Source organism: Podarcis vaucheri, assembly GCF_965113315.1.
Source record: "Podarcis vaucheri genome assembly, chromosome: 5".
Classification (NCBI taxonomy): domain Eukaryota; kingdom Metazoa; phylum Chordata; class Lepidosauria; order Squamata; family Lacertidae; genus Podarcis; species Podarcis vaucheri.
The window spans coordinates 42,034,341-42,050,868 of NC_138763.1; the positions used below are offsets into that span (position 1 = coordinate 42,034,341).

The following is a 16,528-nucleotide window of genomic DNA, read 5'->3' on the forward strand; positions in this document are numbered from 1 at the left end:
GAATAGCTAGCTTTCTTTGGCCAAAGGGCCATCTTCACACAATGGGGTGTAGCAAATTCTCTTTTCTGCTGATCTGTGGAGACTGATGAACAATGAGGGGACAATTTACATCAGCAGCAGGAAGCTGCTCAGAGACATTGATCTCACCACCCACCCATGTGTTGTGTCTAAATTTATTTCATTTTGCTTCTATAAATATATGATCAATGTCTTCGGGGGTGGACTGTGCCACCAGGCTAGGGATGGATCTCTCTAATACTAGAAGTATTACTAGTATTTGTTTGTGCTCAGGCACATTTCAGATATAACAACCTTGCGTCTGATAAACCAATTTATTTCAACCAGTACTAAGTAGTGTGCTGCCACTCGCCTCATAAGGCAATTCCCTCTGGGTTTGTTAAACTACCGTTTCCACTTACCGTATTTTTTGCTCTAGAAGACTCACTTTTTCCCTCCTAAAAAGTAATGGGAAATGTGTGTGCATCTTATGGAGCAAATGCAGGCTGCACAGCTATCCCAGAAGCCAGAACAGCAAGAGGGATTGCTGCTTTCACTGCGCAGCGATCCTTCTTGCTGTTCTGGCTTCCGAGATTCAGAATATATTTTTTCTTGTTTTCCTCCTCCAAAAACTAGGTGCGTTTTGTGGTCTGGTGCGTCTTATAGAGCGAAAAATACGGTATGTTCAATCCAGGAAACTGGGGATTTAAATAAACCAAGATTTCAAGCCATGGCTTTGCCCCTGTTTACATGCCAGCTCTAAAACTGATTTAATCTCTGCTTTTTAGTTTACATATAACGAAGAGGAAACTGGTTCAACAAATGACAGAAGTATTGCATTAAGACATGGATTTTTGTGACGTTCTCACGATTAATAAATTATTGTAAATTATATTTTATAACAAAGATCGCTTATAGAAAGCTTTTGAAATTAAAAGCGATTTTTCCTCATTCTCATCATCAATGTTACAGAGCAAAAGAAGAACAGGCAGTTATATAACCTGACAGCAGAATTCCATCAGACAAAAACAGTAGCAAAGTGTTTTCTTCAAGTCCACTTAGGTTTCTAGTATCTCACGTGTACCTTTTTCTTGTATAAAGAAGGGAATGTGTTCAATGCTGTACAAGCAAACACCTGCTTGTGCAACAGAACATCAGTGCCCCCTGCACTCCCAACCCTCTGTATCAGATTTCTGAGAGGGGTGCAGGGTAGAGAGAAGGGTAAGACCACTCATGAATCACTAAATATAATTCCAAGTGTACCCAATACTACGGTAGTCACTACCATTTGCTTTGATCAAAGTGACAAATACCCATTCTAAAACATTTGTTGATAGCGTTAAAACATAGGCTACAGCCCAGAAAAAAGGTTCAGTTAAATGCTTTAGTCCAATTAGACTTAGGCACAGTAATCTTTCAGCTGGTTATGCCCCTTATCTCTAAAATGAAACAGCATTACTTAAGATTGTTCCTAGTGTGGTTTTAAAGGTAGAACAGGCGACTTTACCTTTTTCATTAGCACCAAGAGAGAAGTAAAAGACTCCTAGTATAACTAAGTCAGTCACTAGACATGTGTATATAACAACGGCAGGCTGTGTATTTGTATAAAAAAATACTGTAGTCACACCTATCAATCTGCAGGATTCAGCAGCTTGTGCTGAACCTTCTAAATATACATTCATTGCACCAAGCACCACACAGCCCCACACATCAGAAAGATTTTAATGTCTGAGGTCTGTAGCAATACAAGCTTTCATCTGTACAAAGGACACAAGAGACCAGGTTAAATACAATCATAATGAACAACATCCAGGGTTCACAACCCTCCGCCAACATGTATTACTACCATCTGAACCAACAATCTGAAGATACACTTAAAAAACACACCCAGAGTTCATTTTAAAAAATGTAGACATCTTTCCAAGAGTCTGTAGGTGCACTTCTCACAGCAGAATTCAGAAAATATCCTTCCTGGATGAAGTCACAATGGCATTTTATTGCCTTCAATGCTGATTTTCACAGCATGGGACGTTCTGCTTTTTTTCCTGATGTCTGTGAACTTCCGCATCTGTTTGTCCAAGCGGCTGACCCCTTTCTTGGAGCTTGCCTGGAACTTAAAAGAAAACTTAGGCTTACTTTTACGAAGAGGCAGGGATTCCAGATTTGCTTTTTTTCAAAAAGGACAAAACATGCACACCAAACTCTTCCAGCAACTGCAATCCTTCTATACAGAAGCTGATAAAGCCACAGGAGATTCCAACAGCATATTTTCAAACCAAGACTGTAACAGGGATACGCACTCTCTATTCCAGGCTCTGCCAACCTGATGCCCTCGAGATGTTTTGAACTATAACTACCGTCAGCCGCTGTAACTACCCATTAACCAAGGGGTCAGCAAACTTTCAGCAGGGGGCTGGTCCACTGTCCCTCAGACCTTGTGGGGGGTCCGAACTATTTTTTTTTTGGGGGGGGGGAGAGGGGAGAACGAATTCCTATGCCCCACAAATAACCCCGAGATGCATTTTAAATAAAAGGACACATTCTACTCTTGTAAAAACATGCTGATTCCTGGACCGTCTGCGGGCCGGATTTAGAAGGTGATTGGGCCAGATCCAGCTCCCGGACCTTAGTTTGCTTACCCATGCTTTAACACATCTGAAAGTAATATACTTCCATGTTTAGGACAACCAGGAGAGGTTGAGCCCCAGCACCCATTTTTTAAAAAGCAACGATTACAATGTGAACTCAGAAACTCTCCCATTTTATGCCATCTGTTATTTATTTATACAAACATATATATCTAACTTTTGCCCTCCAAAAAAGTATTTCTCAAAATGGCTTACAAAATCTAAAAATAACCATCTATCATTATTGCTATGGCATCCATCTCTCTAAACATTTCTCTTCAAGTTTGATTATTTCTGTAGCATATTTCAGAATGCTACACACTTTACGGTTCTTCTCTTATCTTATAGGCAATAATGTCTTGCAGGTAGCAATAGACAGCATTCTGTCCAATGTCACGAAGTCAGTAATCAGGATTTCCTATAAAATACTGAAGTGTAATTTTCAGTTTGCATCAGAAAATTATCTGATGCCCTGGTTTGAAATACAACTAGTTAGCTGGATACTGCCCACTGCATTTGCAATTTCCCATTCACTGTTGCTAATAAGCTTATGAAACAGAAATTTTTTCGCTCCAGATAGCTGACCACAGTCACTTTCAAATTTAACTAATGAAAACTAGTTGATCAGCTTTCCCCATTTATGATATGGACTCTCTGAAAGTCAGCAAGTACACTTCATGTTTCTCCTATCTACATGCATTAAAACAGCAATGCAAGTTTACACAATTTGTCATCTTCATATCCCAAAGTAGTCTAATTGTACTATATGCACACTTAATTAGATATTCATGCTTCAACTTGCGGAGACAAACTCATCACCAGTTCACTAGAGAACTGTATTGAAATTATCTTAGGTATCCCTAGGGAAGATTAGTCATGCTTTAAAATGTGATGGGACTTTGTACCCTTTGAGTAATTTTTTAATGCTCGCTCAATTTTTTTTGCTGGAGGGGGGCTTGTGATCTTTGACAATGTGATTTCCCTATTTTAGTAGATCATGCAGTTGTGGAAACTTATATTAGCACATTAAAGCTGTTTTTCCTGACTTGCTCTGTGAATCACAGTGCCAGAAGGATAAAGTTTCCTAGGCTATAGTTAGTGGAGACATGCTGCTTTGTCTGACAGTGCACAGTGGCAACAGCTAAAGCACATGCATTGTTCAAACATCCTTTCTGGATACCTCTCAGACCTGGGGTAAGCAGAATTACAAGGCTATAAGGGCATCCTGTTGCCTTCAATGCTGAATTTGACAGCTCGATGTACTTTGCTGAGTCGTTTCTGTTCAGCAAACTTCCTCTTGTGTTTTTCCAACCGACTAATACCTTTCTTAACAGTCCCGGGCTAGAAACAACATCTCAGTCAAAGGACTAACAATTAATAAGAACAGAAAATTTCAATACATTTAAACAACTGCTCTCTTCCTTTATCTAAGTTTGCAAATAAACAACATGGACTTTATCCAGTGCCATGTTGTAAAATACTGGAGGATGGAAACCTACTGACTTCATAATCCTCAGGCTATTAGGGGGAAAAGTAGTGCAGAAAAATAATGTGGGTTGAAGTAAAGGATTGTATTGAGGAAGACTGCTTCTCACTACTGGGTCCAAGACTACACATAACCAGATCAATATAGAACTGCTGGTTCTTACCAGCAACAATGAATGTTCAATTCTTTCAAGTGGTATTTTGAGACACTAAACTATTTTGGATAGATTTTTATGTAGTGTCTTTGGACAGGATAGTGACTTAAGGCATATGCAATATATATGAATGGAAAGCAACAGTGAGGATAGGCTCAACTGATTTCCATAATATCTAAACTAGAACTGGTCTGGGCACAATGTTGCAGAAGAAACTTATTTCCTTTTTTCTCAATCACTTACCCTAGAAGATTCCATTTCCACATTCCACTTGGGTCTGACCACATAATCTTTGTTGGAGGGCATTGGAACTCTTGCACGAGCACAAAATCCTGGATCGCCAGGCCTTAGAGCTCTGAAGAAATAAGACAAGAGATGTTGCTAAGTAACATAAGATTGCTATTAGCATCTCTTCTCTCAAATTATTCCCTACTCATCTCCCTGCTCCACCCAACATAAAGCACAAAGCTTCTCTAGAGATACTAAAATGGCAAAAAAAGAAAAGACTTACTTTTCCTCCCCTGTTAATACTTTCTCCAAGTCCCTGCGGGGTGTTTGACCACCAGAGCTGTAAAGACAATGAGATTTTGTTTTGCGGGAGAATTATTATCACAATCACCATCACCATTTCTCTCACACAAACAGAGATAATTTAGTAAGTATTTATAAACGAATAGGTATTCATAAAATTCAGTAAAAATAAACGGAATACTAATAAAAGCAAGACTCTCAACTAGTTAAGATTCCAGACACTCCAGGGAATGGAGTCCAGAGTGTGAAAGAAAATCAGCCTATGCTATAAAGTTAGCAGTGCAGAATATTGCTCAAGATACCTGCTCAACCGCCTTCGCTGTGGCATCTGCTCCAGATCCCTCTGTTCCCTTTCTTCTCTGGTCATTCCCTTGTAGTTTGATGTTAGACCAAAAATAGGCCGAGACCACTCATCTGTTGTTTTTAAAATAAAAAGTGAATGTACAGACAGCAGCACTACACATATATACTGCACCTGCTAGGAGTTCCTACTATCCAACAGGCGATTTTGCCTTACAGTGGTGCCCCGCAAGACGAATGCCTCGCAAGACGAAAAACTCGCTAGACGAAAGGGTTTTGTGGTTTTTGAGCTGCTTTGCAAGACGAATTTCCCTATGGGCTTGCTTCGCAAGACGAAAACGTCTTGCAAGATTGTTTCCTTTTTCTTAACACCGTTAATACAGTTGCGACTTGACTTCGAGGAGCAACTCATAGAATGCGGTGTGGTAGCCTTTTTTGAGGTTTTGGGTGATTTTTGAAGCTTTTCCAAAACTTTTCCGACACCGTGCTTCGCAAGACGAAAAATTCGCTAGACGAAAAAACTCGCGGAACAAATTAATTTCGTCTTGCGAGGCACCACTGTACTGCTCACTATTTAACACAGATACTGAGCCCATTTAAGATATACAGGGTGGGTGAATGGCTTCTCTATCTTTGTTTAGCCTACAAACTCCAGAATTGTGGTTTCTATTTTCAAGCAGTGTTTCCAGACCTAATGACTGTGGCAAAATTTGGAGGGGGGGGGTATGCACCGTATCCGCAGTTTAACATCCACCCTGTTCATCAATATACTTAAGATGTTAGTTCAAATTAACAGTCTAAAATGTAGCCTGAAGAAACAGGAACTTTAAGTTAGCATTTAAACAGGTATGGGGAACTTGTGGCCCTCCAGATGGACTACAGCTCACATCATGTCTGACCCGACTATTATGGCTGTGACTGAGTTTGGGGGCCAAAGGTTCCTCATACCATATTTAAAGATATGACACTATCAGCAAAAATGATAAGACACTGGAACAGATAAGAATATATACATTTTTAACACTTGTTGCTGTCAAGCCCCTTGTACTTAATTTAGCTTAAGTCTAACTTTAGTTAGGAGAAAAGTTACATTAAAGTCATACCTATCTCCCTTAACTGCAATATACTATTAATGAAGAAATGAAAGATAAGGAATCTAGGAGATATACAAGCTTTGAAAAATAAATATAGCCTTCATATAGCACCACAGACAGTCTTCTATAAGGTTGAAGGTTTTTTGTAGCACATACACACTTAACAGGGAGGGGGGCATGCTGGCTGTGAACTGCAAATGTTGAAGTATGAGACGGCTGTGCAGTGCATCTCATGAAAGCCGATGTTTACTTACTAATTAGCTTCCCTGCCATGTCCTTGTTGGGTCGTGACTCCTTAGGGTGTTTGTAGAGATACATCACTGCTCGTCCAATCCCACTGTGCTTTAAGGTCTCTTGGCTTACACTAGGCAACTGAAGACATATACACACACAGGAAACCATCACCTACTAAACCTTGAGAATTGAAGACTGCATTCTGTACATAGGATGCAAACGTTTCAGCAAAGTGGACTTAAATACCTGCAAACTGTTTTTTTTAAATATTAAGAAAGAGTGGGACGAGTTTCCCAGGTAAACTTGAGAATTTCAGTCTACTGGGAATATTTCGGTACTGCTTCAGCTTTCTCTGGTCCTTCTTAACTGCTTTTATGGAACATTGGTTTTATACCTTTTAGAGCAGCTTCATTTTAAAACTGGTTTTAGAATGAAAACAGGTCTGTGGACACTTGAATGCTATTGTTGCAGTGCCATTCATCTTCCTGATATGTACAAATACCTTCCTCATATGGGATAATTCATCTATCCTCTCTCAGAAACTTGTCACAAAGGCATAGAACTGAATCAGTAATGCTGATTCTACAAGCTAGGTATTAGAAACTAACCTCTTGCAGAATCTTCAGAAGCTCCTCACGAATTTTCAGTGCTGGTAGACTCCGGTCTGGCAGTGGTGAAAGCCACTCTTTGATGGCAGACATCACACCACTATCAATGAAAGTTTCTTTCAGGTCCTGCCTGGAAATTCAAATTGAAATCTATCAGAAGCAGGAATGGGAATATCTTTTGGCAATTCATCAACTACACAAACATTCCTGTTCTAAAACCAATACAAGAGACATTCTAACATGGAAATAGTAGCCCTAGAAACACATCAGGTTCCCTCTTTCCCATCATGCGGAAAAATAATTTAGATGAGCTTTTACTCACTTTTTAAGGTGCATAACAACAATTGGCAGCAAAGTTAACTTTTTTAGTGCTGGTTTCTTCTGTGTATTCAGCTGCCTATCCTCCTGCAGGAAGTTATAGATGTAATTAAAAAATAAGCAGAAAAAAAGCAGAACACTCAAAATCCCAGTTCAGAAACTTGTAAAGCAGCCTGATTATTCTCCTCTAGCGGAATAACTAGGAAGAAGCAAACCAAAGAAGTAATTTCATTTGTATAAAATTCGCTGGCCTTTTTGTCTGCCTGGTGCCATGGCCTTAAATAAAATCTTAGAGCTTATACTCATGCACGCATGTTATAGTTGAGTCTTGAAAACAGTATGGTTGTTTGGTTACAATGCACAGTCCAGACACCTTATTTTGCTGCAGTTGTTTCATGACAGAGCTGTCAGGTTTTCCTCATTTTCACAACACAAAGACAACATATCTGCATTTGTGTAAGACATAGCGCATAACAATTGTGTGCACAACTTCACTGCCCTCCTGCTGCATCTTGGGGTGGGGGAAAGGTGTCTATTAATTACTAGCTTGCAGGGCACTGGCTACTCAGCTTCTGTTCTGGATAGTGCCTTGCTACTGCAGTCTCCTCCTATGCCCTAGATCTATTCTTCAACTTTGTGATGAGGTTAGCTTGTTGTCAGACAGCTATTACCTCTCTAATGCTCAAAATCCCCATTTCTTGCTACCATTCCCCGTCTTATCCACCTGTAATTATTTGTATGGAATATTTGTGCAAAACTGATGTGCTTCCACCAATCAGCTGCTCCTGCTGCCATCACCTAATCATCCCACACTTACACGGGCCATTTCTGCACAGATTGAGGGCATTTCTGCCAGTTGGCTACTGTGTTGCCATTGCCTCCACCTGCCTCTCTGCCACTGTGACTGTGAGATGCGGACAATGCTCTGCAAGCAGCATTATTATGCTCTGTACTTTCAGTATTTGCAGATGAAAAATTCAGCATTTAAAAACATTCAGCTCAAATTGTTCATTGCCACACCTGCAAAAGAAATTGCTTCCCATAACCTAGAGTTTCTTTTGAGTGAATTGTGCCTTGAATGCAAGGAACGTACCTCTGCTGCTTCATTCATCTTCACGATCATAGCGCTGACTACATCGTCAGCATCGCTAATGAATGTCCCACCATCACGGTTGCGCCGGCGTTTGCCACTCATGCTCTTTTTCCGTTGTAACATCATGTCAAAATCTGACATGAAGTCCATGCTGTAATGCAGAAGGTTTCCATGAAGTCAGATTGGAACTAGCCACCCTGTAGCCTTATGAGTGTACGTGTCAAAGTCACTTCAGTCAATTAAAACAGAATCGACACAAGCACTTTATCTGCTTGTAAGCATTACCGTCGTACCTTGGTTGTCGAACGCCTTGGTGCTCATATGTTTCAGCTCCTGAACGATCGAAAGCCGGAAGTGAGTGTTCCGGTTTTCGAAAGTTTTTTTGGAAGCCGAACATCCAAACTCTGATAAGAATGAGAGCTGCCCCTTATCCTAATGCAGTCTCTTCTTTGAAGCTTTATGTGAAGACATTTCAAAGCAACAGCCTACAGGTGGTGTTGAAATCTCTGTGTCTAATCTAGTATAGAAGGCTACTTTGAGAATAATATGGGGTGCAGGCGTGGGGGACAATGTATGTTCTCGAGCTTCCTAGGGGAATGGCAGGATATAAATGTAGTAAAATACAAAAAATATATAAATATTTTAAGGCAAATATGTATACAAATCAAATCTGGTTTCTTGTAACAATCATAATAAACACTTACTGCTTTCCTCTTTTTATATTGTCATCAGAGTCTGAATCGTCAGCTGCTCCTTTCCTTTCTCCTTTCTCTTCCTCCAAATCCTCCTGGTTAAATCCCTTTAGTTACAAAGACAACACAAGCCTTTTAATAGTTCTCAAAATTCCTATTACCATTTAATCCAGGCTGCTCTTTCCAAGGATGTCTACATTGCATCCAACACATAGTAGGGCTGATGAAGTGGTGAAATCTAATTCAGTAACAACAGAATACAAGGTCTACTAAATGGATATAGACAAGGAAGCCTTAAAAAAAGGTGGGAGGATGGGAAAGACAAGGAAAAAAACATGTTCTCAACATACTTACTGTAAATTCTTCCTCTTCTTCATCTCCAGATTCTCCAAATATATCTGCAATAAGGTTTCTGCAAGAAAAATATGCTATTTGTTTTTCTTATTAATTCCCTATAGCCTTGTTCACTTCAATTCTAACAGAACTGAGAACTCCAGCAACTGCATTCCTCTTCCCCACCCAGTTTATCAACTTTGTTCCATGTAACATCCATGTCCCATCCACTGCTGCCCCAAGTGTACCACTCTTGTTACTTGACAGACACTTACTCTTGCTCATTTCCTGACTCACTGTCACTCCCAAAAAGATCCTTCTCTTCTTTCTTCTTTCCATCATCAGCCTTGTCACCCTCATCCTCGCTATCGGATTCTAGAGGTTTCTTTTGCTTCTCGTATTTCTCTGATGCAGCATCACTATCAGATTCTTCACCATCTGAGATTATGCGGCTTTTTTTTACAGCTGCTAACATAAGTGGACAAAGTAAGAAGTGCATCAATAACTGAGCCAAAAACAGTCAACACTTGCAGAGGGGAAAGTCTCCTTCACTTATCATTCAAAGTTGTTAGTAGTCAACAACCTCAGCTTTGGAAAAAATAATCATCCTCATATAATAAGCCTGTGGCTAAACATACCATCATAGATGTACTGCAAATCTCTTACTTAGCAGTCACAATAATTTTATAAAGCAATTATCTGTTTCCTCTAGAACTTGGTTTTGGACTCAATCAGCTTCCAATTACACTTCAGAGAGCCTATCTTAAGACTCATGTACCACCAATAACATGGAATCAATAACCTAATATACAGTTTCCTGGATGAAGGCACAATCAATCACAGCTCTTAAAATACTGCCAGAATCAAACACCAAGGAAAACGTGCACACTCTATTTTGGTGCCTCCCTCCCTTTCTTGTCCCTGCTGGACTAGCACAGCAAACCAAACCTCTGATTCATTGTACTAGAGGGGGTTTGGAGGGGGCAGAGGTGTTCCTCTGTTCATCCCTGCTGATGTGAAGCCCCAATCTGTCCACCCCAAAGGGCAATAGACAGCAAAAGCTCGTGAAATGGGGCTGTTCAGATGCAGATCCAGCACATGGTCCTAGTGGGTGCTGAGCCAGCACTGCTCCCGTCATGTGACTGTAGTAGGCCTGATTCTAAATGTCTTTGCTGCACCAGCCTGGGAAGCAATTTCCCCTCTCAATTCTTGATCCAATTAGGTAAAAAGGAAAGAAGGTGGAAGCTTCAGGTGCCAAAACTGGATCAAGGTCTGCTTAGTAAACTGACACAGTTTAATTATTTTGGGAAAGTCCTCCAAATTAAGTTCTAATGTAAATAAGACACATACTACTTACTTCTGGATATTTTGTGAAAATTGCTGTTTCTGGTATCAGCTTCTTTCCTTCCCTTTTTTAATCATTTTGCAGTTTATTGCTATGACTTTGGGCTAATGTAAATGTTACAGCACACGTAGTATATAGTCCCACCCATTTCTCCCATATATTTGTCTGATTTAGTATGAATATCATTATCAGAAGTCCAGTTTGAAGGGACTTCAAAGATAATCTAATCCAAAATCCTGCCAAGGCTGGAATATCACTTCTGTTGCAGTGTCTCTGAAAGGGACATGACATGAAATCCATTGCAGGGAAACTGTACAGGTCCATGGGGGCACTCATCTATTTTCCACACGCAATGTCCCTGAGAGGGTAGCATGTCATCATGTCCCAGGAGCATTTTGTTCAAAGGCACATTGTGAATTGTGTATTTTGTACTTTCCTTGCTGGGTTTTTTAATTAACTTTTTAAATAAAAAACATATTTTAAAGGCAGACTTCGCATCACCGTGTAAAACTAAGCAACATTTTATAATATATATTAGGGCAAATTAACTGCAATATAAATGGGAGAGAATGAACTCAGGAACGAAGACATACACCAAATGGCATGGACTAGAAATAAACTCAGCCAGCCATCCTTAAGCTATTTCGCATATGCATATTCATCACCTGGAGGACCAATGATGCAAGTGGTGACTGCAGGTGTGAATGAGCCATCAGAGAACAAGCACCACCTTTCCAAAGAAGTCCACTCATGCATTCTTTAGGGATTCAACCAGTACTGAATAATCAAGGGGTCTAAAATTAGTATTTCCTTACGTGTTTTTTCATCATCCTCACTATCAGAGAGGACAGTAGCTTTCCTCTTTGTCAATTTTTCCTCTTCTTTCCCTTCTTCCTCATCACTGTCTACTAGCTTCTGTTTTTTAGGACTGTCTTCTTCCTCGCTGTCAGAGTCCTGAAGCCTTTTTCCTAGTTGCTCATTGTCTGAAAGCTGAGCACCATTCTCTGTTTCCTCCTCCTCCTCTTTATGTTCTTTGTTGCTATCACCGGTCTCTATTTCTGGTTTGTTTCTGGTAATATCTTCAGTTTCAGAGTCACTGGGCTGAACCTTTGGCTCCTCATTTTCAGAGTCACTGGCAAGAGGTTTTGGAGCTACTTCATTCTCTGAATCGCTATCATGCGATTTTTGATGCTCTTCATTTTCTGAGTCGCTGGCTGGACGTTTCTGTGGCTCCTCATTTTCTAAGTCACTCGTATGATCTTTGTGTGATTCCTCATTTTCAGAATCACTGGCCAAGGGCTTCTGGGGTTCCTCATTTTCAGAATCACTGGCCAAGGGCTTCTGGGGCTCCTCATTTTCAGAATCACTACCATGGCCTTTAGGAGGCTCCTCAGTCTCAGAATCACTGGCCTGGTTATTTACAGCATCTTCATTCTCAGAGTCACTGGCATGGTGAACTGGGCGATCCTCATTATCAGAATCACTGTCTTTACCTCTATGAGTCCCTTCATTTTCTGAGTCACTGACATTATCATTTGGAGCATCCTCATTTTCGGAATCACTATGTTTCTGCCTTGGAGTATCTTCGTTTTCAGAGTCTGTCATGGGGTGTTCTGTAGTTTGTCTGTCATCTTCTCCATCACTAAGTTCATTCTGGAAAAAACAAGTAATTCCAGGAAAGCCACAAGTAGGCAAATTAAAGATGAAAAAAAGCTTGAATGTAACTATGAAAAACATTTTTAAGGTGTCGGAAACAGTTCACACATGTCTGTTTTTCAATCTGGCTTCTCTTCTGACAAACCAATTTCTTTTTCTATTTTACAATACCTGTGTTAACAACCATTTTTAAAAATGTATTAGAAGCATCACTACATTACATGGTACGATGCAAATAAATGCATTTCAGGGATTTGTGCAAAATTGTCAGGTTGTTTTTTAAAATTTATTACGTATTTCATTTTCTTGATAATTTTATTGGAAAAAGCTGTGAACACTTGCAAAAAAAGTGATGTCCTTTGTTTCCTACCAAAGCAAAGTATTAAACAGTGTTAAGTAACCATCCCTCACTGCAAGGATTTACACTTGCACAACAGGATTTCTCCCCACCATTCTCCTCCATCTGTCCTGGGGGTTCTTCCAACCTCTGGAGCAGATTAGAGAATGGAAGAGGGAGCACAGAGGGGAAGGAATTCCCGTTGCACAAGTAGCAATCCTCCCTTGCACTGACAGGATGAGAAAGCTGGATACCACCCAATGTATTTAGGGCTGTTTCAAATATCAGCAACTATTTAGTAAGTTATATTTATTAAGAAATGTTTTCTTCCTATGCATAAGAACCAGGATTTCTTGAAACTCTTTCACAACTACCTCTGAATGTTGTCCTATGCTTCCATTCTCTGATCCAGAGTGCTGTTCATTTCCGTTCTCTTCCATGTCCGATCCTGAATCACGTTCATCCTGCACTGGTGTTGCTCCACCATCATCTGTAACATGATACTTGTTTTTAGATCAGAATGAAGCTTAACGAAAATTTTAAATACTTGCAAACAATGTCACAATTTGTGAGGTATTGTTCAAATACAAAAAAGCTAGCATCAGGTGACATCAATGTGGTCAGTATGAAGCCAAAAAGTCTCTATGAAGTTAGCAACAAATTGGACAATCTTAGAGGCTGCTACTATTATTTTTATATTCACCATACTCTTAGCTTTTAAGGTGGCAAACAACATAAGACATGATCTTCCTATTGCAGACATTTTTTTAAAAAAGATGAATACAGAATTAAAAAGACTCAAAGCAAAATCAACAAGTGGTGACTGCTTTCAGAAAAGAAGTCCCAAACCTAAAAGCCCTGCTGGATTAGGCCAAAGGTCTGCCTAATCCAACATGCTTTTCTCACAGTGGCCAAACGGATGTCTCTTGGAAACCCACAAGCAGCACCTAAGTGTAACAGCACATATTCTACTTGTAATTCCCAATAGCGGAGGCACAACACATCCACCCTAGTTAGCAGCCGCTGACAGTCTTAGCCTTTCATGATATAACCACACTGTCTCCAATATGTTTCAATATCATTTAACACACTTGTTTTAGACCAGGCATAGGCAAACTCAGCCCTCCAGATGTTTTGAGACTACAATTCCCATAATCCCAGACCACTGGTCCTGTTAGCTAGGGATGATGGGAAGGGTCCAGTTTGCCTATGTCTGTTTTAGACTATAGAAATAAACTTTGCTTTAAAAGAACTTGTCTAGGGAAGCACATTCCCATTTTGTGAAATATCAAGGATCGCTCTGGGTTTCGGCCTCTGAGGGCTGATTCAGTCTACATTTTGTGCTTGGGTATAAGTGCTCTAATAAAAATAAACAAGACCTCTGATCATATGTGATGCACATATTCCTTTAAAACACAGAGGCTAGGACTCAATCAATATGTGGCAAACCATATATATATGAAAGGATGCTCTTTGTACTTCATTAAAGACTTACGCATTTTGTATTCTGCTAGCCGTGCCTAAGCACAAATCAATTTTCGGTATCGCTGTAAAACAAGGATGCAAGTCGAAGACAGGAGAAATTGCTAAGAGCCTTCAGTTTCTGCAGGGAGCAACTTGTGGCTTACAGAATCATTTTGTGGAACCCATACACTATACCAACTAACTGGAGATAGTGAGCTGAAGACCAACCAGATCATCCAGAAAGATGCACGGTTAACAAAGTGCACATGGATCAAGCACTGTGGAAAGCAACCGAATGTGTTTTTTTGCCCACTGCTAGCGGGCTGAAACAAGTACTTTTTGCTCTCTCAGCCTACCCAGTCTCCACGAAGGGCAAGCCTAAGTTTCACACAACTAAAAGAAACGGTCCAGGTCTAAAGGTGATCTTGGCTTCCTCCTGTTTGGTTCAATTTGGAAGGGCATGTATGTAACTTGGAAGCAGAAATTCCACTAAAATGCAATCCAAATCAGATGCAGGCAGCCGAAATATTTGTGAGCGCATTTATCAGCACCAGGTCTATGGGTGCAAGACTGTGAGGAGACGATAGGGATTCAGCTATGAGCAAAACACAAATATACTGCATGGAAGTTAAGGGCCGTTAGGCTACGTGCTGTACGGGTCACGGGCTATGCTGCGTGTGCACATACACACGCGAGTTTTTATCATGAAAGGGCACGACAAAAAGGGGTGACTGAGAGCAGAGTAGCATCGCCTTGCTGAGTCCCCGACCAGCACCCTGCTTGCCCCCGTGGGCGCCCGTTCCCCGGCCCCCTATCCCCCTGCCACTCAGTCTTTCTTCTACTTAAGGCAAGCTGAGCACAACCTCCCCGCTCCTCCGACTGTACCTGACGGTTCCCCACCGTAATACTCCGTCTCCATAGCCCCGCCTCCCACTACTACAGGGCGACCAGCGGAGGGGGCGGGGCTCCGAGCTTGGCGGCGAGCACCGCAGAAACCGGGACGCGGTGGGGGGTTTGAGGGGGGGAGAAGGAAGGAAGGAAGGGGGAAAATCACCTTCCAGTTTCTAAGCCGGAAGCAACAGTACCCACGACCTTCCCATCCGCCCCCGCGCGGAGCCTAGGAACTTCCGCAGCCGCGAAATGGCGTCACCCTCAATGGAATCCAGAAGCTCTTGCGCGTGCGCGGCTTGCTGGTCTGAGGCCATATCGCTGTGACGTGAGGGAGGGAAGGCGTTCCGTTCTGCCGTATGCCTGACCCGTAGAGACAGAAAAAAAGAAGAGTAGTGCAGCAACGCTGTCTGGAGAGCGAACTTCTCCGTTATTTTCCGTACCCACTCAGCACCCTCGTAATGAAGAAATAAGGAGCAACAAATAAACCGCTGCTCTTTCGAACTCGGGTCTTATTCGTGTGGAAAGAATGTTGGCTTTTAAAATATTTGGCTTTTCATCCTATATTTACTCCCAATGATGCCGAGATATTTATCTTCCCAGCAGCCCTGCGAGGTAGTTAAGAAGAAGAGACGCCGTGACTGGCCCAAGTAAACGTCATGGCCCTAGTGGTGATTTGAACCTGCCACTGGTACTCACTTCTGAATCTTTTTAAAGTCCGTATATCGAAGGCGGCTAGGAAAAGGGGGCTTACGGCAGCCCTGCAGTGACAATAATTGCCAGTTAGGTTAAGGCTGGTGGGATTTTTTTTAGCCCAAGCAGGAGAGCTTGTATAGGAGAATACAAAGCATCCCTCAGGTTGCAGCAACCACCATCTGCCTTCGCACCACCTCCTTCCATCTTAAATTCTGAGAGATCCATTGCAAGCAAGCAGCAGCCTCGCTTCCTACGGCTTTGCCGAGGCTCGTCTCACATTTCCTCCCATGCGGAGCAGAACGCCTGTTAGAAAGAGCTACAGTGCTACCTTTTGCACAGAGGGAGGGAATAGCTACCGCCCAGTCCCACCTGCAGTAAAGTATATACACCCACTATATAAAACCAGATTTATTTTTTTATTAAAAAAATATTATCAATTTCAACATAACATATTATCAATACAAATCATCGTCATTATTTCCCCCCTTTTCCCGTCCCTTCCCAAAGAACCCTCCCCCCCAAAACTTCCATCAGCTCCTCTCTGATTTCTCAACTCATGTTATTCTCTGTATACTGTACATCCTTTTATTTATCTACTATATTAACCCTCAATAAATTTGTGTATGTTTATTCAAAACCTGCCAAGGAGTCCAGTATAAAACCAGATTTTAACAA

At 41.2% G+C, this 16,528-nt stretch overlaps 1 protein-coding gene across 9 annotated transcripts; it reads right to left on the reverse strand.

Annotated features, from left to right (window-relative positions):
- Positions 1 to 1,703: 1,703 nt before the first annotated feature.
- Positions 1,704 to 15,479, reverse strand: IWS1 (interacts with SUPT6H, CTD assembly factor 1). 9 transcript variants are annotated; one of them, XM_082224751.1, is made up of 15 exons: positions 15,324 to 15,383; positions 14,301 to 14,352; positions 13,180 to 13,295; positions 11,628 to 12,465; positions 9,743 to 9,935; positions 9,489 to 9,546; positions 9,147 to 9,241; positions 8,443 to 8,593; positions 7,354 to 7,436; positions 7,032 to 7,161; positions 6,444 to 6,561; positions 5,098 to 5,209; positions 4,776 to 4,832; positions 4,508 to 4,619; positions 1,704 to 2,110 (listed from the first exon to the last, which is right to left on the reverse strand). In XM_082224751.1, the coding sequence occupies exons 2-15, from the start codon at positions 14,302 to 14,304 to the stop codon at positions 1,979 to 1,981; spliced, it is 2,199 nt and encodes a 732-aa protein (XP_082080877.1). In that variant the 5' UTR covers positions 14,305 to 14,352; positions 15,324 to 15,383; the 3' UTR covers positions 1,704 to 1,978. The 9 variants fall into 9 exon arrangements, with proteins under 9 accessions (XP_082080877.1, XP_082080876.1, XP_082080878.1 ...); XM_082224750.1 differs by lacking the exon at positions 15,324 to 15,383 and adding an exon at positions 15,155 to 15,317; XM_082224746.1 differs by lacking the exons at positions 14,301 to 14,352; positions 15,324 to 15,383 and adding exons at positions 3,814 to 3,965; positions 15,155 to 15,317 and having other exon boundaries at positions 1,971 to 2,110.
- Positions 15,480 to 16,528: the final 1,049 nt, after the last annotated feature.

What these genes read in the sequence shown, in the direction of transcription:
- IWS1 (XM_082224744.1), bottom strand. Translation starts at nt 15,188, where the DNA reads ATGGAGACGGAGTATTACGGTGGGGAACCGTCAG. An exon ending in GCATAGGACAACATTCAGAG is followed by an intron (nt 12,466 to 13,179) that starts GTAGTTGTGAAA and finishes TGTTTTTTCCAG; the next exon opens with AATGAACTTAGTGATGGAGA. An exon ending in GTTGTTATGCACCTTAAAAA is followed by an intron (nt 7,162 to 7,353) that starts GTGAGTAAAAGC and finishes TTGAATTTCCAG; the next exon opens with GCAGGACCTGAAAGAAACTT.